Genomic DNA, 22659 nt, shown 5'->3' with positions numbered 1-22659 from the left:
AAAAAAAAAAAAAGAAAAAAGTCTAATACCAAGGTAAATTTCAGTGATTAAAGGTGAAATGTGAAAACTCAAAAGAAAATTAGTATATAATGGAATTGACTATCAAACCACTGGACAGCGGGCAACTCACTTGCAGGTCAATAAAAGAAATCACGAAAAGATCAGTTTAGAGATTTTATTAAAAATTATAATGGGCTGGGCACAGTGGCTCACACCTGTAATCCCAGCACTTTGGGAGGCTGAGGCGGAAGAATCGCTTGAACCCCGGAGGCAGAGGTTGCAGTGAGCCGAGATTGCACCATTGCACTCCAGCCTGGTGACAGAGCAAGACTCCATCTCAAAAAAAAAAAAAAATTTTATAATGTATGCATATGTAAAAAGCAACAGGATTGGGAAAATGTTACGGCAAGTATTTTTTTTTCTTTTTTTTTAATTGCATTTTAGGTTTTGGGGTACATGTGAAGAACATGCAAGATTGTTGCATAGGTACACACATGACAGTGTGATTTGCTGCCTTTCTCACCTTCACCTGTATCTGGCATTTCTCCCCATGCTATCTCTCCCCAACTCCCCACCCCCCACTGTCCCTCCCTTATTTCCCCCCAACAGACCCCAGTGTGTAGTGCTCCCCTCCCTGTGTCCATGTGTTCTCATTGTTAAACACCCGCCTATGAGTGAGAACATGCGGTGTTTGATTTTCTGCTCTTGTGTCAGTTTGCTGAGAATGATGGTTTCTAGGTTCATCCATGTCCCTACAAAAAGGACACGAACTCATCATTTTTGATGGCTGCATAATATTCCATGGTGTATATGTGCCACATTTTCCCTGTCCAGTCTATCATCGATGGGCATTTGGGTTGCTTCCAGGTCTTTGCTGTTGTAAACAGTGCTGCAATGAACATTCGTGTGCATGTGTCCTTATAGTAGAATGATTTATAATCCTTTGGATATATACCCAGTAATGGGATTGCTGGGTCAAATGGAATTTCTATTTCTAGGTCCTTAAGGAATCATACGGCAAGTATTATGTAGGTAACTGTCTTCTTTCTACATATAGCTCATGTACTAGTAAGAAAAACTGATCTTAATAAATACTTGGTCAAATGATATGAGAATATGTTTTACAAAAAGATTTAATTAGTAAACAAGCATGAAGGAGGATGGTCAAAACAGTAGTTTTTAAATACAGTTTAGATATCGTGTTAAGTTGGGGGAAAATAAAATTGGCATTCCCAGTGTAGGAGAGAATATGGTAAAATTTCATAGAAATAGAGAACAATCAGTGGTTCAAGGCTTGTAATTTAAAAACTATATTAAATTCTAGGAAGAATACTACAAAACATACATGAGGTTTTTTTTCCCAAGAAAATACTTCTATCAGATCGTTTTAAGTTGAGCTTTGCTTAAAACTTGGATATGACTAAAGCGTTCACTCTTTGAATTTCATCCAGTTTCATTACACATCCCAAGGGTGGAGTAGGGTGGAGTTTCTTTTGTTGTTGTTGTTGTTGTTAGCGTAAGCCAAAACTTAGCTTCCTTTTTTCAAAGCTTTGAAACCCTTCCAACATTTGTGATATATTGATTGATGCTGTCTTATTCATCTTTTATCCTCAGGGATGCCTTACATTTAGTAGACATTTGGTAAAGGACACGTTTTACCTGCTTTTACTTCTAAAAGCATGATACTGGAAAAAAAATTATTGATGAGATGATTTATAATTATTAGAGCTGAAAAGAGATAGAAATTAGCAGATAAGCGTCAGTATTCTTTCCCATCTTGTTTCATGTATCCAGTGCCTTAGTTGTGCCCAAGCTGACCCCACTAGCTTAGATTGTCAGATAATTAGTTTGTAGAGCTTGTTCTTCCTGGGATTGTGCAAAAGGCCAAGCATTCTTCTAGAATGCCCTGAAATTTTTAAAGTTATTTATTTCCTGAGGACACCAGTGAACTTTTTCCTTATTCCATATAAGAATGTGGATTAGGACTTTGGACTATTTTATTGGCAAATGTTACCATCTTAGTATCTGATTTTAATATATAAGATCAAGTTAAACACTTGGTTTTCAAATGACAAGATTTTGATCCCCAGGGGACATTTGGCGATGCCTGGATACGTTTTTAGATGTCACAACTGGACAGGGGGGTGGGGTGGGGGGGCGGTGCTTCTAGCATCTAGTAGATAGAGGACAAGGAGGTTGCTGTGATGCACGTTGAGAGCCCGATACAACAAAGCATTATATGGCCCAAAATGTTAATAATGCTGAGGTTGAAAACCCCTGGGTTAAACTGATGCAGTAACAGAATTTCTGAAGTTTGGAGAAATCTACATTGTCTCTCTTTTAGTGCTATTGTAGCAGTGTAGTAAAATACGGAATATGAATATCTCCTAGATTAAAATCTTACAAGTGTGAATTGCAGCTTGAAGTCTTAAACAGGATTTCTAGTTTCACCTGGGCGCTTTTGTTTTTGTTTTTCGAGACAGGTCTTGCTCTGTCACACAGGCTGGGGTGTAGGGGCACAGTCACGGCTCACTGCAGCATTGACCTCCTGGGTTCAATCCGTCCTCCCACCTCAGCCTCCTTAGTAGCTGAGACCACAGACTCCAGCCACCACACCCAGCTAAATTTTTTATTTTTTGTAGCGATGGGTTTCACCATGTTGCCCAGGCTGGTCTTAAAGCCTCAGGCTCAAGTGATCCCTCTACCTTGGCTTCCCAGAGTGCTAGGATTACAGATGTGAGCCACCATGCCCAACCTATTTTTAAGAACAGTGCACAGTTTTTATTGCGAGTATGAATATGGTTAATCTGAATTTTTAACCTATATATATAAAGTTCCTATATCTTGTTTTGTAAAGCAAAATTAACAACAGACAAGATCTCTGCCTTCTAGAGGTTTATAAGCTAAAGGGAATGTGTTTTTTACTGATTAAACCCAAAGAACTAGCAAGACTGGGAATCGGGAGAATGCAGAAGGCAGGCAAATCTGAGCAGCAGGTAGAACTGGAATTGAGCCGAACAGAAATTTGCTGATCAGATCACAGCTGGAGGCCACTTACAAGACTGAATACAGGTGAGAAAATTAATACTGAGGGAATAGTCCAGAAGCCTTGCCCATCTTACAGTGATCGTTCATGCATGGATTTTCAACCTTGAAATTACGTTAACTTTGTTATTGGTGTGTGCTTAAAAAAAAGAAGCATCCAAAGAAGAGGTAGCAGAGTATATTATACCATAGCAGAGTTTTGGAATCAAGGAGAGACACCTGGGTTGTTGCTATTCTGCCACTTTGTTGTTTTGTGATGATAGGCCCTTTTCGAACAGCAACTCACACCTGTAATCTCAGTGATGCAGGATTTTTCTCGACCCCTTCATTGGACTTGTGACAGGGGTGCCTTGTTTACTTGGCCTACCACACTCAACCTCTTTCTGGAGGGAACGTGTGAGCAAGTGAGTGCAGGATCTAGCTAACCACTTTGAGCTATGGCAGAAGCAGACTTCATGCAGGCCCTGCGGCAGCACCCAGGTAGGGGTGCCTGCGACCAGTGCCCCCCTTTGGCCCCAGAAGATGTATTATAATACTCTCTTAGCTCTGCCATCCGTGGATATCTCTGTGTTGTCAGCTCAGTGGGCCCCTTGCCTCACTGCGTGGGGCGGCTACCCTCTGCCGTCAAGGGCAAAGGGCCGATGTGACAGCCCTTTTTTGGGTACTTTTACTCAGTGAGCCTCTAGCTCTTGTCTGGCATCCAATAATAATGAGATCGCCCAGACACTTGAAGGATGGTGAAGGCAGTAAGTAATGGGAAATGGCTCTTAGCAGAGGGGGATGCAAGAGAGGGGACTTGGACGGGCAGGTAATCTTCCCCTGAGGTCCAGGTGGCTCTTCCTGGTAGTCAAGCCATCTCTCTGAAGTCCAGCTGTCCCTCCAATGTCAAGTCACCTCTCTCCAGTCAAGCTGCCTCTCTCTCTCTCTCTACTGACTGAGTCTGGGGTATTCATAGGCCCAGGATGGGGTGGGGGCAGGCCGTAGGTAGTTTTGGAAAAGGCAACATTCGATTGATAAAAAGACATTATTCAGAAAGACCCAATTGGGAGAGAGCAGGCAAACAGGGATGGAAGTTCTCACTTTGGGCCTTGGGTTTTAGGCTTTTCATCTTGAAGGTGCGGTTTCACCAAGACCCACCTGTCTGTCTAGTATTTCTTTGCCTCCTTCCTCTGTTATCAGCACTTGGGGAGGCTGAGGCCGAATGATTGCTTGAGTCCAGAAGTTTGAGATCAGCCTAGGCAATATGGTGAGACCGTCTCTAAAAAAAAAGACAAAACATGTTTTTAAAGTGCATAGTGATAAATTATTCATTCAGATAATGTTAAATTCTGAAGCTGTTGTTAAAGTGCAAAAATTATGTTTGACCAGGTAAAATAACTTGCAAGCTTCCTACTTGCCTACCATTTTACCGACAGCATAATTTTAACGAGGTGAACTTGAAACTGTTCACCTTAAATAACTCTCAAAATAAGTGTTGCTTAAAATAATTTTGTTTGCAACTATTGGAACATTTTACGGAAAAGTATAAGTTAATACTGTAAAAAGTTACTTCTAAAATGGTTACAGAAAGATTTTTTTAAAAAATTCTTGAAGCCATTTTTAATGCAAAAGCAAAGAAGAAATCTGAAGTGAGCAGAGTGCATGAGGGTGGAAATTTAATTGATGAAATTCTGTTACATTCCCATAGGGACTGGGAAAATACTTCATTTTGCACAGTCAAGAGGGGTCATTGGCAGTCTGTAGTAAGCAAATCCAGAAAAGCAGGGGGGAGGGAGGAGCAGTTGGAAAGAGGCCAAATTAGTCCTATTTTGCTTCTACGATGCTAGTTCTTTAGCTATTTCTTTTATTTCCTCTTTTCTTTTTGAGGTAGGCTAGGGACGGAATTACGGACTTGTCTAGTTTTCAAAAGGTTGCCAACTTCTTCCACATTCCCCAGCCTCTCTATTCTCTTGACTCTTATTCCCTAAAGCAGGATTTTTCAACTTTAGTACTATTGACATTTTGGGTGGGGTAATTCTAGTGGGGGCTGCCCTGTGCATTCTACAGTGCTGTACTCACTGAATGCCACTAGCTCAAGTTGTGAAAACCAAGAATGTCTCAGGACATGGTCACATACCTTCTGGGGGCAAAATCACAGCTGAAGATCATTGCTGTAGAAGAATAAACTAAATAATAGCCAGTGACAATTACAGACAATTACTAAGCATGTTATCACCTCTACTGCTTTTCTGAACTTTTCCCTTCTCATAAGGGGCATTTTTTTCCTTCAGGAGAATAGAATATTTAGAAGGGATATATATTCATTGTTTTATTGGGCAAGAATTGTATTTTGAAGAATATAGAGACAATAGCATTAGTACAGATTTCTGCTCCCACCCCTTTTGGCTCTGTCAGTGAGTATAGCAGAGTCACAAATGTAATTAAGGACCAGGAAAGATGATTCACACCTGTAATCTGAGCACTTTGGGAGGCCGAGGCTAAAGGATTGCTTGAGCCCCAGGAGTCTGAGGTTGCAGTGAACCATGATCAAGCTACTACATCCTGGGCAACAGAGGGAGACCCCCCCCAAAAAAAATGTAATCAAAAAGTTTGCCAAAATATTTTCTCCTTTTCAAATTTACAACTGAAAGGAAAAAATGCTCTTTTCCTTTGTTCTTTATTCTGCTGAAGTCTGATTTAGAATAAGAAGCTATTATATTAAAAGCTCTTATGTTTCACTGATGTCAGATCATTTTGAGAAATTCAACATATATACTTCAGAATATAAACTATTTTTGTTTATGTTTTTTGATATGTTGTTTAGAACTTATTAAAGATCTCCACATAATGAAAGTTATTCTGATGAATAATTGGATTTGGTATTTTAAAGATGATCAATCCATTAAGAATAAGCAAAGAATGTGAATTCCTAACTTACAGAAAAGGGAAATACAGATGTCACTTAAGCATATGAAAAAATGTTCAACTTAATGCAAATTAAAACTATAAAAATAACATTTTTATCTAAAACCAAATTTGATAATACACTATAAAAACGTGGCAAAAACAAGTACATAATAAATTACTTGCAGAAGTATAAATTGGTATATCCTCCGTAAAGAACAATTTGGCAGTATCTAAAAATGTTAAACTGTTGATGTGTTTGAACCAGCAAATCTAGAAAGTTATCTCATATTCACTCTCAAAAAGTGGGAAAAGATGTGTATATAGGATTACTCAGTGGGTATTGCTTATACTAAGCGATTGGAATAGGTAAGGTGTCTTTAGCACTCAAAACTTATTAAGAGTTCTAATCTCTTTTATTTCTATTTTTCTGGGTAAATAATTGTACATATTTATGAGGTACATGTGATATTTTGATATAGGTATACAATGCATAATGATCAAATCAGGGTGATTGGGATATCCATCACCTTAAATATTCATCATTCCTTTGTGTTAGGAACATTTCAATTCTACTCTTCTAGTTACTTTGAAATACACAATAAATTGTTGTTAACTATAGTCTCCCTATCATGCTTCCAAACACTAGATCTTATTTTTTCTATCTAACTGTATTTTTGCAACTATTAGCCAACCCCTTTATTCCCCCCACCCACTCCCCTTCAGAGTCTCTGGTAGTTGTCATTCTACTCTCTTACCTCCATGAAGTCAATTTTTTTTTTTTTTAATTTTTCACACATGAGTGAGAACATGCAATACTTGTCTTTCTGTGCCTGGCTTGTTTTACCCACCAAAATGTTGTTCCCCACTTTTATCCATGTTGTTGCAAATTACAAGCTTTCATTCTTTTTATGGCTGCATAATACTCTGTACCACATTTTCTGTGTCCATTTATCCATTGATGGACACTTAGGTTGATTCCCTATTGTGGCTATTGTGAATTTTGCCGCAGTAACCATGGGAGTGCAGGTATCTTTTTGATATCGTGATTTCTTTTCTTTTGGATAGATACCCAGCAGTGAGATTGCTGGATCATATGGCAGTTTTATTTTTAGCAACTTCCATACTATTTTTCATAGTAACTGTACTAATTTACATTCCCACCAATTGTGTAAGAGCATTCCCTTTCTTTGCATCCTCACCGGGATCTTTAATTTTTTGTCTTTTTGATAAAAGCCATTTTGAGATGAGATGATATCTCATTGTAATTTTGATTTGCATTTCTCTGAGATTAGTGATGTTCAGTATATTTTCAAATACCTATTGGACATTTGTGTGTCTTCTTCTGAGAAATATATATTTATATCTTTTGCTTATTTTTAAATTGGATTTTCTTTTGTTTTTGTTGTTGAGTCGTTTGAGCTCCTTATGTATTCTGGTTATCAATCCCTTGTCAGTTGAATAGTTTGCAAATATGTTCTCCCTTTCTGTAGGTTGTCACTTCATTTTGTTAATTATTTCCTTGCAGAAGCTGTGTGTGTGTGTGTGTGTGTGTGTGTGTGTGTGTTTTAGTAGAGATAGGGTTTCACCATGTTGCCCAGGCTGGTCTCAGACTCCTGAGCTCAGGCAGTCCACTGCCTTGGCCTCCCAAAGTGCAAGGATTACCAGAGTGAGCCACTGTGCCTGGCCTGAGAAGCCTTTTAAGAGCTTGATGTGATCCCCTTTGTCCATTTTTATTTTGGCTGCCTGTGCTTTCCAGGTCTTACTCAAAGAATCTTTGCCCAGACTAATGTCCTAGAGTGTTTTGCCATTGTTTTCTTCTAGGATGTGAGGATGGTTCAACATACATAAATCATTAAACATGAGGTCACATCAACAGAATGAAGACCAAGACCCATATGGTCATTTCAATAGATACCAAAAAAAATTAGTAAAATTCAACACAATAAAAACTTCATGATAAAAACTGTTAACAAACTGGGTATAGAAGGAACATACCTCAAAACAGTAAGGGCCATATATGACAAGCATTCAGCTCGTATACTGAATGGGGAAAAACTGAAAGCCTTTCTTCTAAGATCTGGAACGAGACAAGGATGCCCACTTTCACCAGTTTTATTCAACATAATACTGGAAGTCCTAATTGGAGCAGCTAGACAAGAAAAAGAAATAGAGGGTATCCAAATTGGAAAGGAAGACATCAAATTATCCTTTTTTGTAGACGGTATGATCTTATATTTAGGAAAGCCTAAAGATTCTGCCAAAAAACCATTAGAACTGATAAATAAGTAAAGATGCAGGATACAAAATCAACATACAGAAATCAGTAGCTTTTTCTTTTTTTTTTTCTTTTCTTTTTTTTTTTTNTTTTTGAGACAGTCTTGCTCTTGTTGCCCAGGAGTGCAATGGCCGGATCTCAGCTCACCACAACCTCCACCTCCTGGGTTCAAGCGATTCTCCTGCCTCAGCCTCCAGGGTAGCTGGGATTACAGCTGCCCGCCACCACACCCAGCTAATTTTGTAATTTTTTGTAGTAGAGATGAGGTTTGTCTGTGTTGGTCAGGTTGGTCTCGAACTCCCAACCTCAGGTGATCTTCCTGCCTCGGCCTCCCAAAGTGCTGCAATTACAGCCATGAGCCACCATGCCCAGCCAAAATCAGTAGCATTTCTATATGCCAACAGTGAACAATCTGAAATAGAAACCAAGAAAATCATCCCATTTACCATAGCTGTAAATAAAATACCTCAGAATAAGCTTAACCAAAGAAGTGAAGGATCTCTACAATGAAAACTAAAACATTGGTGGAAAAAAAATTGGAAAGGACACTAAGTTCTTTGTATATATATTAACTTATTTAATTCTCATAATAATTATATGAATTAGGCACTATTTTACAGATGGAAAAACTAAGGTTAAGTAACTTAAGATTATATACTTAGTGAGATAGATGATGATTTTAACAAAAGCAGTTTGGGATTAGTTTTACTACTTACCCCATATCCCATCAGTAGGGACTGGTAAAAGAAAACTATACAGCTGTTAAAAAAAAAAAAAAAAGAAAAAGAACTTTTTAAATGAAATGATCTCTAAAATATATTGCTAAGTGAAATAAAAAAAAAGATGCAGAACAGTGTTTATAGTGTGCTGCCATTTGTGTAAAATGAAGGAAAGATATATTCATGTTTATTTGATATATAAAATATTTTCAGAAGCATCCTGAGAAAACTGGCAACACTAGTGACTACAGGACAGTTAAAGAGGCAGCTAGGGCATAGATGTGCCATCTGCTCTTTTTTGCCTTTTGAACTTTGAATAATTGCCTATTCAAAAATAAAATTATAATTTTAAAAGAGTATATATTATATCTCAAAGTATAAAGTAAATGTCCATGTGTCTATATTGAGATATATAAATGATTGGATGAATAAATAAGTGGGAGAAAATAGATAAATCTCCCATTTAGAAGAATTTCAATAATTTATGTAGATACTCCACCTTCAAGAAAAGGAAGTCAACCTTTCCACTTCTTAAGTGGTCTGCTCATAGTGACTTAATTCCAAAGAGTATGGTATGGAAAGGGGTCGGGGGCATAGTTTTACAGTGGAGAAACCTGACAAACAAAACCTCAACCAGCCTCAACAGGGATGTCATGTTGATAGTAGGTGCCCTTGATAGAATGCAATGAGAATGGCACTTTACCTCTGTGATCTGCCTCCCCAAAACCGATTACCCCAGCAATCATGAGAAAAACGTCAAATTCCAGTAGAGAGACTTCCTACAACATACCTGACCAGTGCTTCTCAAAGCAGCCAAGATCATTCAAATCCAGCAAAGTCTGAGAAACTCACAGCCCAAAAGGGGCCTACGTGAACAGAACAGTTAAAGGTGATATAGTATGGATGGGATTCTTAAACAAAAAAAGGGTATTAGGTTAAAAACTAAGGAAACCTGACTAAAGTATGGGCCTTAGTTAATGATGATGTATGGATATCAGGTTATTAATTGTAATAAATATACCATGTAATGTAAAATGTTAATAATGGAGGAAACTGGGTATCGGATAGTATATAGGAACTCTGGCCTATTGTCTGCGTTTTTTATAAATTTGAAACTATTTTTAAAAAATAGATTACTTTTTAAAGAGTATGTGTAATAAATACATTGAATAATATTTTAAAAGTAAATTTAAAATTCAGGTGTTTGCTCCCTGTTCCCTAGTGCTTAAACCATAAGCCCAGAATCATAGCCTAAGCATCCTTTGTTTTAAGCTCCACAGGTGGTTCTGATGTGTGGCCAGAATTAAGACATTGTTTAGAGATCCATTCCTGCTTGAAAACCTATTTTCTGAATTTTTTAAAATCAGGAACAGTAAATCCTTGTATATTCAATTCATTAACAATTTGGGTTTTTTTGTTCTGTATAATTCTTCATCATAATGAATGTGTGCTCATAGTGTATTGCTTTTTAGGTGTTTATCTTTAATATACCCATGTCTCAAGACTTCTCATATTTTTAGTTCAGACTCATATAATTTCTAAATACCCTACCAAACATACCTATAGATATAGTCACGAATAGCAGAAATCTTTTTCACAGGCTGGTTATTACAGTTTTTTCCCTTACAAACTCTGATTTGTCTGTCATACAAATGAGTATAGTATGAAAACATGTGTTGACCCGGAAAATGACTTTATTCTTTATCATTACCAACAGCTTTTTAGCCTCTAATATACATATGTCTATTTTAATTAAGTATTTTATAATATCTCACTATAATTACCTGCTTTTAAGGCTCATAATAGCAGCTTCATATTGATATTATTCATTAGGCCATGTGCTTACGAAGGTTATTTGGTCAAAACATTATTGATGATTTGGTCAAAACAGTATTGATGAGCCATCTGATTTCTCAAAGATAGTTTCTGGAGAGAAATTTCCTTGTCTCTTTCCATTTACTTACTATATAATTCAGACTCTGCTGCTGCTTTTCTGACTGTTAGTGTCACACTTTCTTCACTATCTTGCTTGCTGTCCTCTTTTGTTCCAGTTCCTCTACCCAGTGCTGTCAGTGTTCTCTTTTTAAAATACAGGTTTAATCATGTTCCTGCCTTGCTCTGAGACTCTATGTCTCTTCTCCCTCTTAGGTATACACTAGTAATATAAACCACTGCTATTTATGGGTCACAGTGCTGAGAGTTTTACAGCCATCAAGTAATTTCATTTTGATAAGAACCCTTTAAAGCCAGCCTATAACTCCTATTATTCTCCATTTTATAAACAAGAAACTGATTTAGAAAGGTTAAACAAGATTTCTAAGGTGCTATGGTTAGTAGGTGGCCAAGTTTGAGCATACTAACAGGTTTCTCTGTTACTATGGCGCCAGTAGGGCTCCCTGTGCTTTTCTACCCAGCTTTCTCCCATCTCATTCTTTAGTCTCAATGCTTGTTCCATTTACCTTGTAACTTCTCATTGATGACACTTGGCCAATGGAAACCCTGCTTCTCTTTTTTAGTTTAGCTCAAATATCATACTAGATTCCTCTACTCCACCTTCCCAGTTAACATTTTTTATTCCTCCTTCTATAATTTTGTTTATATTTTAATTTTGTCATTTGCCTTATACTATATATATTTGTTTTTATTTCTAGCTTCCTACTAGATTGTAAGTTCCTGGAAGATAAGGACTGTTCTGTCTTTACAAACTGTGAGGCCAGTATCTTGCACTTAACCAGACATGCAAGAAATATGCTTTTTTGAAATTAGTTATATTCATATAAATAGTAGAGTTTGTTTGTGACAGAGTCTCACTCTGTCACCCAGGCTGTAGTGCAGTGGCACAATCTCAGCTCACGGCAACCTCTGTTTCCCAGATTCAAGTGCTTCTCCTGCCTCAGCCTCTCAAGTAGCTGGGACTACAGGTATACACCACCATACCTGGCTAATTTTTGTATTTTTATTAGAGATGGGTTTTCGCCGTGTTGGCCAGGCTGGTCTCAAACTCCTGACCTCAAGTATCTGCCCTCCTTGACCTTACAAAATGCTGGGATTACAGGCGTAAGCCGCTGCATCTGGTCTTAGAGGTTTTTTTGGTTTGTTTTTTGAGACAAAGTCTCTCTGTCACCAGGCTGGAGTGCAGTGGCACAATCTCGGCTCACTGCAACAGCCACCTCATGGCAACCTCCGTTTCCTAGATTCAGTGATTCTCCTGCCTCAGCCTCCCGAGTAGCTGGGACTACAGGTGCACGCCACCATGCCCAGCTAATTTTTATATTTTTAGTAGAGACAGGGTTTTATCATGTTGGCCAGGATGGTCTCGATCTCTTGAACTGGTGATCCGCCGCCTCAGCCTCCCAAAGTGCTGGGATTACAGGCGTGGGCCACCGCCGGCCTTAGAGTTTTTATGAGGATGAAATGTGGAGTCCTTTATCCTTATGAATTGTTTTAACTCAGTTATGAAGATATTTTATTCTCCAACTTAATAAGTTGATAAAATTTAGTAAAATTTTAATTTTAAAATTTAAATGAAAATCTAATAATTTTTTGATTCTGTATTTTTACTTTTATCTTTTTTTTTAGACGGAGTTTCGCTCTGTTGCCCAGACTGGCATGCAGTGGTTCAGTCTTGGCTCACTGCAACCTCTGCCTCCTGAGTAGCTGAGATTCCAGGTGTACACCACCGTGCCCAGCTGATTTTTGTATTTTTAGTAGAGACAGGGTTTCACCATGTTGGCCAGGCTGGTCTCGAATCCCTGACCTTGTGATCCGCCCACCTCAGCCTCCCAAAGTGCTGGGATTACAGGCATGAGCCACCACGCCTGGCTACTTTTATATTTTTAATTGAGAATTCTTATACTAATGTTAGATACATATTAAAACATACTCTGAGATTTTACAGATACTATTGGTTGCTCAAAAGGGGAATTAGTATTACAAAAAATTCTAAATATTTCTGTATTTTCCCATTATTTACCCTGGTTAAAAAGACTATAAACTCGTAACTTTCTAATTAATAATTGTTTTTAATTTTTTTTAATTTAACTTTAAAAAAAGATTTGAGAGGCCAGGTGTGGTGGCCTCTAATCCCAACACTTTGGGAGGCTGAGGTGGGGGAATCACTTGAGTCTAGAAGATCAGCACCAGCTTGGGCAACACAGTGAGACTACTATCTCTACAAAACATAAAAAGTTAGCTGGCAGTGGTGGCACGCATCTGTGGTCCCAGCTACTTGGGAGGCTGAGGTGGGAGGATTACTTGAGCTGGGAGTTTGAGACTGCAGTGATGAACTGTGGTCACACCACGCTACTCATCCTGGGTGACAGAACAAGACCCTGTCTCAAAAAAAAGTTTTGAGAACTCTTTAGAAATATATATAGGAGTTTTCTGATGAGAAAATTAAGGTCAGAAAATGAGATGAAGCTCAGTATTTGCACCTAAAACATATTCCATAAGATCCAAGACTGATGCTAAATTTGGCTGTGCTTTTTCCACTGGACAAAGTAAATGAGAAAACATGTTAAGTTACATGAGCAAATTGTACATGTTATAAAATCAACCAGATAAAGTTATTTTATGGGTCTTCACAAAGAAGGGCTATAATATGAAATAGGTGAACCATATCTTCAGCAGCATCTCTGTGACAAATGCATTTAGTTTAGTGAGACTAATTTAAACCATTTGATGCAGGCAGGCAACATGCTGTATCATTTATTAAAGGATATTCTATGAGAGGCCAAAATAAGTCAGTGAACATTTATAATTCTGAGATCTACTGAAGAATTTTGAAATATCTAGAACACCCAAGGTGCTGGTGATTTAGAAGATGGTCTCAATTTTTTAAAAATTATTTAAAAATTAAATATTGTTATTTTGTAAGGCAAGTATTCAAAATTCTCTCAAATAACTTCACTCTGTTAACTGTAGAAAATTTCAAACACATACCTTCATACTTTAGTACCTGGAATACTAATCCCCAAAGTGTTTCGGCACTGTAGTCACAAAATGTAGAAGCTTTGAAATAATATACATAGGGCATGTGTGAACAAATCTGCAAGTGTCCGGCTCTGGCCAAAGGTTTTTTTTTTTTTTTCTCTTTTAAAGAAAAAGCAGTGTAACGAAACATGTATTCATAATTACAATGAGAAGACTTAAAGACTATGTTAGATAAATGCTAGAGGATATAGGTACATTAGGCAAAAATGTTGGAATTAGTTCTCATAACCGTAGTTTGAGAATTATTGGTCTTCTGTTAGTGTTGTTGAATAGAATTTACCAGGATGATAAAAGTGGTGTATATCTGTGATACTTGGTATAGTACCCAAGGTGGCAGTTGAGTGCTTATACTTTAGTTTGAGGGACTAAATTTTCAATTTTATATAATTTTATTATTTGAAATTTAAATAACTGCATGTGGCTAGTAACTAACCATATAATGGACAGTACAATTCTGGAGAATGGGAAAGACTGCTTATCTTTCAGGCTAAGAGTAGAGTAGCAGTAAGTTTAAGATTATATTCTCCATCAGTAACTGAATATAGAAATCCTGCATTTGTAAGAGACATGTGTTTTAAAATCATCAGTGATTGTTTATTTGAAAGTTTACATTTCTATTTTTCTTGAACTTTAAAATTAACCAGGATGCTTGAGTATGTGGTTCACCTTTTAGGTATCAGTAGAGTTGTTAAGAAATGTTAGGTTAAAACATTATGTTTTAAATTCTTTGATAAAATTGAAACATTTACTTATAAAAACAGAAAGCAGTGGTTATACTGATACAGGACTATTATCCCACAGTTTCCAGAGTGTGGATTCTTTGGCATGTATGACAAAATTCTTCTTTTTCGCCATGATATGAACTCAGAAAATATTTTGCAGCTGATTACCTCAGCAGATGAAATACATGAAGGAGATCTAGTGGAAGTTGTTCTTTCAGGTAAGTAATGGCTTTTTAAATTTTATTGCCTTTTCCTCCAAAGAGCCTACTTTTCTGTACTAAGTACTGCATTCTGTTATATTTGGTCTTTGTACTATTGTTAACTTCTTTCATCTCTAATAATAGTTATTATATGATTTTTCCTTTCTGGAATCTTATATCACCATTAAGAAAGAAAAATGGGAACAGTGCCTCACACCTGCACTTTGGGAGGCTGAGGCGGGAGGATTGTTTATACTCAGGAGTTTGAGACCAGCCTGAGGAGCTTAGCAATACCTTGTTTCTATTAAATAAATAAATAAATTAGCCGGGTGTGGTCACATGCAACTGTAGTCTTAGCTACTTGGGAGGATGAGGTGGGAGGATCGCTGAGCTTGGGAGGTTGAGACTGCAGTGGGCATTGATCACACGGCTGCACTTCCATCTGGGCAAGAGAGTGAGACTCGTCTCTTTAAAAAAGAAAGAAAGAAAGAAAGAAAAATCAGGAAAGGAAAATCTGTAAATTACTTGAATGTTACCAAGCTAAGGGAATTGTTTGGTCTGAAAGAAATACACTCTTCTCTGAAAGAAACAAACTCTTCTCTGAGTCAAAGAAATAAAACCATTACACTGAAATTGTTTCTTTTCTCTCCATTTCTGTAAAGAGCATAAAAGAAGAAAATTGGGGTTTAGAAAACAGAATCAGGGAAAAAAGAAGTAATGAAGATATGGAAGAGGAAATTACCATGCTGGTTATTTCTGTGGCTTTAAAAGAAAATGCTCTTTCCCTTTTTGTCCCAGTGGGCTTTTTTCTACCTTTCTCTTTTTCCCACCTTACCCATTCTTGCCATACTTTGTTTCTTAATTCCCACTATTTGCCATCTCATCCAGCAACAATGTGGGCAAGATAGGAGTGAAAAGCAAGAAAGAATGCTGTAATAATGCACATAGTGGGTCTGAAGTACTTCTTGTTTGGCAAGTAGGAGAACTAATGGAAGAAAGGAAGCAAGCTGGCCAGTCATGAGTCAGAATCCTGCTACCAGTTTTCCCTTTTCTCAAACTCAACTTTGAGCCTGTTCTTGAGATCCTCTCTCCTTATCAGTTTCCACTCCTCTCATCTTATATTTCTGATTCTCATTCATCTCACTCCCGCTATATTGATCATTCATCTTCTGTACAGCAACCCCAAACCATCTCTGTATTTCCCAATCCTTGCCTTCCTCTTCATTCCTGATGAGTTTCACTCCCTGTCTTACCTGGAAGTCCTGCTCATACCTCTTCCTTCGCTGCTCAGAACTCCATCAGACTACAGAGTATCTACTAATGACTTGCAGGTTGAGGTGAGAGGAAGTTCCTTGGGTCTACTGTCCTGATGTTCACTGAGGGGAAAGGAGTTTCTTTCTCTTATCCACTAGGACCCTGGAGAACAAACAGACAAGTATATCCTGAGATCCTAAGTTAGGACTCAGTATCTTTTTCCACAGAAACGTTGCCGTAAATTGAAGTTAAGTTCCACAGTACTTTTTACTTTAGTGTTCTGTTTCCCACTGTGTGTAAGTGAAGCAGTTTTCAATTGGCCAAAGTAGACCTAACATCTATTTGCAATCTTGTCATCATGAGAAAATGGTGTTGGAGTTCCAAAGAGCTAACCTACTACCTATTTCAGGAGCTCAAATGATTAGAAGCAAATGGACTTCCTAGAGTTTGAAATCACAACATTAAATGCTGAAAATAATTTACTTTTATGGTCCAATGAAACTTTCAGAGAAAAAATGATTCTGTGTACTTTGACGTAAACAAATGTGTAAGCTTTCTTAATCTCATCGCAGTTACAAATACAAGATATATTTTAATACTTTTCTTTTTTAAAGCTTTGGCCACAGTAGAAGACTTCCAGATTCGTCCACATACTCTCTATGTACATTCTTACAAAGCTCCTACTTTCTGTGATTATTGTGGTGAGATGCTCTGGGGATTGGTACGGCAGGGACTTAAATGTGAAGGTATGTGTTCTAAAATTTTTGTGGTCATTTGAAATAAGATTCCACATTTGCATTCTTTTACTATCAGTGAAAAAACAAGATGATGAACTGTTGGCTAGGGTAGGAACGAGGATTTAGAATTGGAGAGATCAAGACTCTGGTTCTAGCTCTGCCACCTACTCCTTCATATTCTTAGACAAATTACTAAACCTCTTAAGATTAATTTCTTGGTAAAATACATTCTGCCCCACTGGTTTTGTGAAGAGTAAATGGTTAAATAAGGTAATGGGGTTAAATATTTAGTACAAACTAGTGGCTCCATAAATACTCATGTCAGTTTTTGTTTTTAAAAAGTTGTCTCTTACAACTAAATTGTCAAATTTGTTCTGAATTAGAATTGCTAGGAATAGGACACAGGTGCACATTTCTGATGAAGAAACAGTCTTCTAAGGTGGAGGATCAATAAAGTTTTTCTGTAAAGGGCCAGGGAGTAAATATTTTAGACTTTGTTGGTCTCATGGTCTCTGTCTTGATTTAACTCTGCTGTTACAGTATGAAACCAGTCACAGACAATATGTAAACAAATAGATCAGCTGTGTTCCAACAAAACTTGATTTAGAAACACCGAAATTTGAGTTTCATAAAATTTTCATGTCACAGGAGAAATTTGGTACAGAGGCCATAGTTTGCTAACCAGTGCTTTAAGCCTGTGGTTCTCAAACTGTATTGTGCGTTATAAAACACACTTTACTGGGCCTTATCCTCATAGTTTCTAACTCTAGATCTGGGGCAGAGCTTTATAATTTACGTTTCTAACAAATTTCCAGGTTACCTTAGGCACCACACCTTAAGAACCGCTGCTCTAGGTGACATATCCTTTTTATACATTTGTTTTTCTTCTTTAATTCATCCACTTAGCCTGCCATCTGTGTTCTTAATTATGGTAGGTATGGCTAACAGAGAAAATATGTTAAATAAAAGAAGCAGTGGTCTTTATGTGTCATACTTAAATAGTAAAGTTTTTTTTTTAATCTTATATTTTACCTTGTAAAATGTTTAGGCTGTGGATTAAATTATCATAAACGATGTGCCTTCAAGATTCCAAATAACTGTAGTGGAGTAAGAAAGAGACGTCTGTCAAATGTATCTTTGCCAGGACCCGGCCTCTCGGTTCCAAGACCCCTACAGCCTGAATATGTAGCCCTTCCCAATGAAGAGGTACGTATTCTAAGGTAATAGACATTTTACTAGTTATTCTCTGTTTCTGCAGAGTGTATGACATCACTCTAGAACATAATTTACATGCTAAAGAATGGTAATGCTCCTACACTTAAGAAACATAAAATGTAGTAATGGAGACAGAACTTACCAATAGTAACAAATTGCATTTTGCACACCTTGGGATTGTATTATGGCTTGTACCACTGCATTAGCCACCTAGCCAGACCTAGCCTGACTCCTGGTCTCCGTGCTTTACTTCATCTTATACATGACAGTCAGATCAAGTTTTCTGTTATACAGCTTTTGATTATGTAACTCCCCACCAGGAAACCTTTATATATTCTATGTTTCTTACAATCTGAACTATTTGGGACTCTCTGAACACACCATCCTTGCTTCCCTTACCTTTGCTCTTAATGTCCCTTCTACATGGATTTTCTAAACCTAGCTTGAAAGCTACCTTTCCTGATTTTCACCTCACCTAGATACTATTTTACTTTCTGAATGCCATCACTTTTCCCTAATTTTATGTATAACATTGAACCTAATATCACAGTGTTTGTATACTGGATTGTCCTTAAGGTATTTATGATCTGTTTAGAGAAGACAGTATTTATGTCTTTAATTATCCCATCGTGTTCAGTATAATACCTGGTACTTAGTAGGTACTCAGTGAAGAATGAATGATTGAGTGAATGACTCTACTGATCCTCAGAATATGAAGTGTATCCACAGATCTGTAGACAGATAAGACAGGTGAGACACAGAGCAGTTAAGCAACTTGTCTGAAGTCACAGAGCAAATTAATAAGAGATAGTGGAATTAAACTCAGATGTCATTTTTATAAATCAGTGATTTTTTCCTAATACAGTGTATACCTCTCAAGGATAAAGGCAGTAGATCCAGAAAGAAGGAAATAACTCCCTTGTACATTTGATGGTATTTGAAATGACTTCCATTCATAGATTGTAATCTTATTATTTAGTTGTTCCTGTAACTTCTCTGGTCTTCTGTAAATTAGTGGCAGAATCAAGGCCTTGTCGTTGTACCTTAGTCATAATATTTTGCTAAGTTGAGACACCAGAGTAAAAGCATTTGAAATCCTTTCACAAAAGTCCCATATTTTCCTATTGCTTAGCCCTAGTGTGAGATTTTTAAAGGAGAAAAAGAGTGCTGTGGCATAAAGTACTGAAAATGAGGGGTTGGTATAAACATACAGAAGAGCCTGGAAAGACTGGTAGGAAAAGGTTAGTGCATCTTATACACTGAACTGAAGAGAACTTACTTAGGAATGAGGACAGTAGAATGGAGATATGTTAAGAGCTAAGCAAATGATGCTGGTATGCCAACTATGCCCAGTTTAAGTATTACTAGATTAGGAAATAGCAGAAAGAGCAGGTGGATACGGTATTACATTTTTCATTAGTTTATATTTTAACTTGAACATGAGAAAACTCCTTAGGGAAGTATAAGAAGTACAGTTACATGTCTGAATTGGTTAGATTGTTTAGAGTATTTTAAAACAAAAAGAACTTGTAGCCTGGAAGGGCTTTCAAGGTTTACTTTTGTCAGTTCAAGCATAGCCTCAAAAAGAAGGAGGCAGAGTAAGAGAAGAGCCTATGGAGGAAAATTAGAAGGAAGGACGAGTGGAGTGGGAAGGAACGGAGGAGACACCAGTTAGGAAGAAAGAACCCTGATGCTCAACCAAGGTTAGAGAAGAACTAACTCTGAGTGGCTACACATTAAGAGCCTCATAAGGTATCACGTGTCAGACTTTTTGCTAGGTCCTTTCCTTTTCTCATATAATCCTCACCACAATCCTGGGGCGTATAGGGGCCATCCTGATTTTATAATTAGGGAGAATAAGGGAGAAACGTTTCTAAGGAGTCAAGATAGTAAATTTCATTAAATAGTAAGATAAGCTTGAAAATAGACAAGTTGGAAGTAGAAACTTTTGAATCTAAGGTTGTCTTTGTTTACTTGTAAGAAGTCAGTTTCTGTTATAATGTCTGTTATGTCAGTCTAAAGCAGGAGTGTCCAATCTTTTGGCTTCCCTGGGCTACAGTGGAAGACAAAGAATTGTCATGGGCCATACATAAAATATACTAACACTAATGATAGCTGACACCCTAAAAAAAAATCTCCTAACATTTTAAGAAAGTTTACAAATTTGTGTTGGGCCACATTCAAAGCTGTCTTAGGCCACATATGGGGCCGCAGGTTGGACAAGTTTGGTATAAAGGGAATCCAGTAAAAAGGTGAAAGAACAGAAAAAGATTGTTCATTGAATTTGGTTAAAATGGGACCACTGAGATTCAAGAAACCAGAACTGAGTGCTGGCTGTTTGAAGGTGAAACAAACAAGTGTTCCCTTCAGAACATTTGGGAGAATTCCTTTGGGGTTAGGAAGAATAGAATCAAACTAGAAAGAAAATGTTGGATCTGAGTATGCATCTAAAAGTGGAGAATTTCACTAATACCCCAAAGCTGATTAAGTATATATAACTGAGGAATTACCCTTTTAAAAAATGTATTTTTATTCCCTTTATTATTATGTATAATTGAGAGTTGACCATATTGTTATAAGGTTTTTGTGAGCAATTACTTTGGCAAATTTTAGCTTAAACTTAAGCTGTGGAAATAATGAGATTACTTTTAGAAAACTTCTGGCCGTACATTAAGAAATAATAGTTGAAGCTAAGCACTAATTTGTATATAGGAGACATTAAAACAAGGTAAGAAAGAACTTCCACTCAGTTCTAATTACTCTAATCTCAGTGGTCTCATTTTAACCAAACCCTCTACATAATTGTACCAACATCCACCTCCGTCCAAATTCTAATTAAGTCTGCTATACCTTTCTTGCCGTCCTCACCCAATAGAGTGGCAAACCACTGTTACTGATGGGATTGCATTATGCACAGATACATTAAAATGGGAAAAGGGGGCCGGGTGTGGTGGCTCACGCCTGTAATCCCAGCACTCTGGGAAGCCAAGGTGAGCAGATCACCTGAGGTCAGGAGTTCGAGACCAGCCTGGCCAACATGGTAAAACCCTGTCTCTACTAAAAATACAAAAAATTAGCTGGGCATGCTGGTGCACACCTGTAATCTCAGCTATTCGGGAGGCTGAGGCAAGAGAATCACTTGAACCCAGGAGGTGGAGGCTGAAGTGAGCCAAGATCACACCACTGCACTCCAGCCTTTTGAGACTCTGTCTCAAAAAAAAAATTTGGGAAAAGGTTTAGAATCACTGGACTGTTATATAGGAGACCTAAGTTCATGTTGATTCTATTACTACCACTCGGGAGTATTAATCCTTTTGACTTTGTTTTTTTGGTGTTTTTTTTTTGTTTTTTTTTTTTTCATATTTAAAATAGGGATAATACCTAACTACTTATACTGGACATGACATATTAGGTGACTTTTACAACCATAGTCCCCTGAGTAGTTCATGGCACGCAGGCTCTGTACCATGTCCCTAATACCTGGATTCGAAAGGCTGTCACAAGCTGGCCATTGGCTTATTTTTTAGACAGTGTCTCACTCAATTGTCCAGGACAGTGGCGGGACCATAGCTCACTGCAGCCCTGACCTACTGGGATCAGGCAATCCTCCCACCTCAGCCTCCTGAGTAGTTGGGACTACAGGCATGCTCAACCACACTTGGCTAATTTTTCTTTTAATAGAGGGGATCGCACTATGTTGCCCAGGCTCATCTGGAACAGGCATGAGCCACTGTACTCAGCCTCCATTTGTGTTTTGAATTTGAGACAAACCAAAAGTACAGGAGCAAGAGAAGCAGTGTTGAGTCACCACTAGAACAAAGAGCCAAAGACCTAAAACATCTGTTTCTAGTTCCTGCTAGGTTCTTTATTACAATTTGCTTTGCAGAATCACTGTGGGGTTCTTTTTGCTGAAAGTGGTCCATACAAGGCAGCATGGAGGAAAAATAAGCCAGGCTAGAGCAGGACACCTTGGACCGTTGAAGCACACAAGCATAGTTTGGGTTTCCACACTCGCTTCATCTTTTCCTGAATTAAACTGCTTCAGAATCCATTTTAGAAAATATCTGCCCACACTCTCAGTCTGAGGCATTTTATGCCACTCTTCTCCCACTGGTTGTTTTGTCCTCTTCCTTTTCTTCCGTTTTTTTTTTTTTTTTTTTCTTTTTTTTTTTTTTTTTTTTTTTTTTTTTTTTTTTTTTTTTTGTGATTAAGCGATCTGTGCTCCGTTTATTTTTTTTTTTTTTCTTTTTCCTCCTCCCCTTCTCCCTTGTACTTCTCTGTCTCTTGGTTTCTTCTGACTTCTTTTGCTTCTTTTGGTTGAACATATTAATGTAGAATGACCCAACTTCTCTGAGTTACAAACATTACTAGTTATAGAAGGCATCTGAAAGATCTCAGGACCTCAGTTCTGGCAGTGAGAAGGCAAGCAGGTACAGCCAAATCTGTTAATATAGATAGATGGTAGTTGAGTATTAGGATTTTGTGCTTGAGAATTTGGATTATGTTTTATTCAGTTTTGTGTCTCCAGTATGTAATAGGGTCTGGCATATAATAATCAGTGAATGTTTGTTGAATGGATGGAATTAGCCACACTGAAGTGGGGGATGCATAGTT

At 37.6% G+C, this 22659-nt stretch overlaps 1 protein-coding gene across 2 annotated transcripts in view; it reads left to right on the top strand.

Moving 5' to 3' along the window:
* The window catches only part of PRKD3 (protein kinase D3), a 71612-nt gene that overhangs the window by 17039 nt on the left and 31914 nt on the right, over window positions 1-22659 (top strand). For both annotated transcript variants that reach the window (XM_017534899.2, XM_037740755.1), the window contains exons 3-5: window positions 14719-14857; window positions 16708-16839; window positions 17879-18036. In XM_017534899.2, coding sequence (XP_017390388.1) covers window positions 14719-14857; window positions 16708-16839; window positions 17879-18036 — 429 coding nt within the window. The remainder of the gene's footprint in view (window positions 1-14718; window positions 14858-16707; window positions 16840-17878; window positions 18037-22659) is intronic.

This window comes from Cebus imitator, unplaced genomic scaffold (genome assembly GCF_001604975.1).
Source record: "Cebus imitator isolate Cc_AM_T3 unplaced genomic scaffold, Cebus_imitator-1.0 Scaffold88, whole genome shotgun sequence".
Lineage (NCBI taxonomy): Eukaryota > Metazoa > Chordata > Mammalia > Primates > Cebidae > Cebus > Cebus imitator.
The sequence above is the reverse complement of the archived record's forward strand: the minus strand, read 5'-3'. Positions and strand labels throughout refer to the sequence as shown.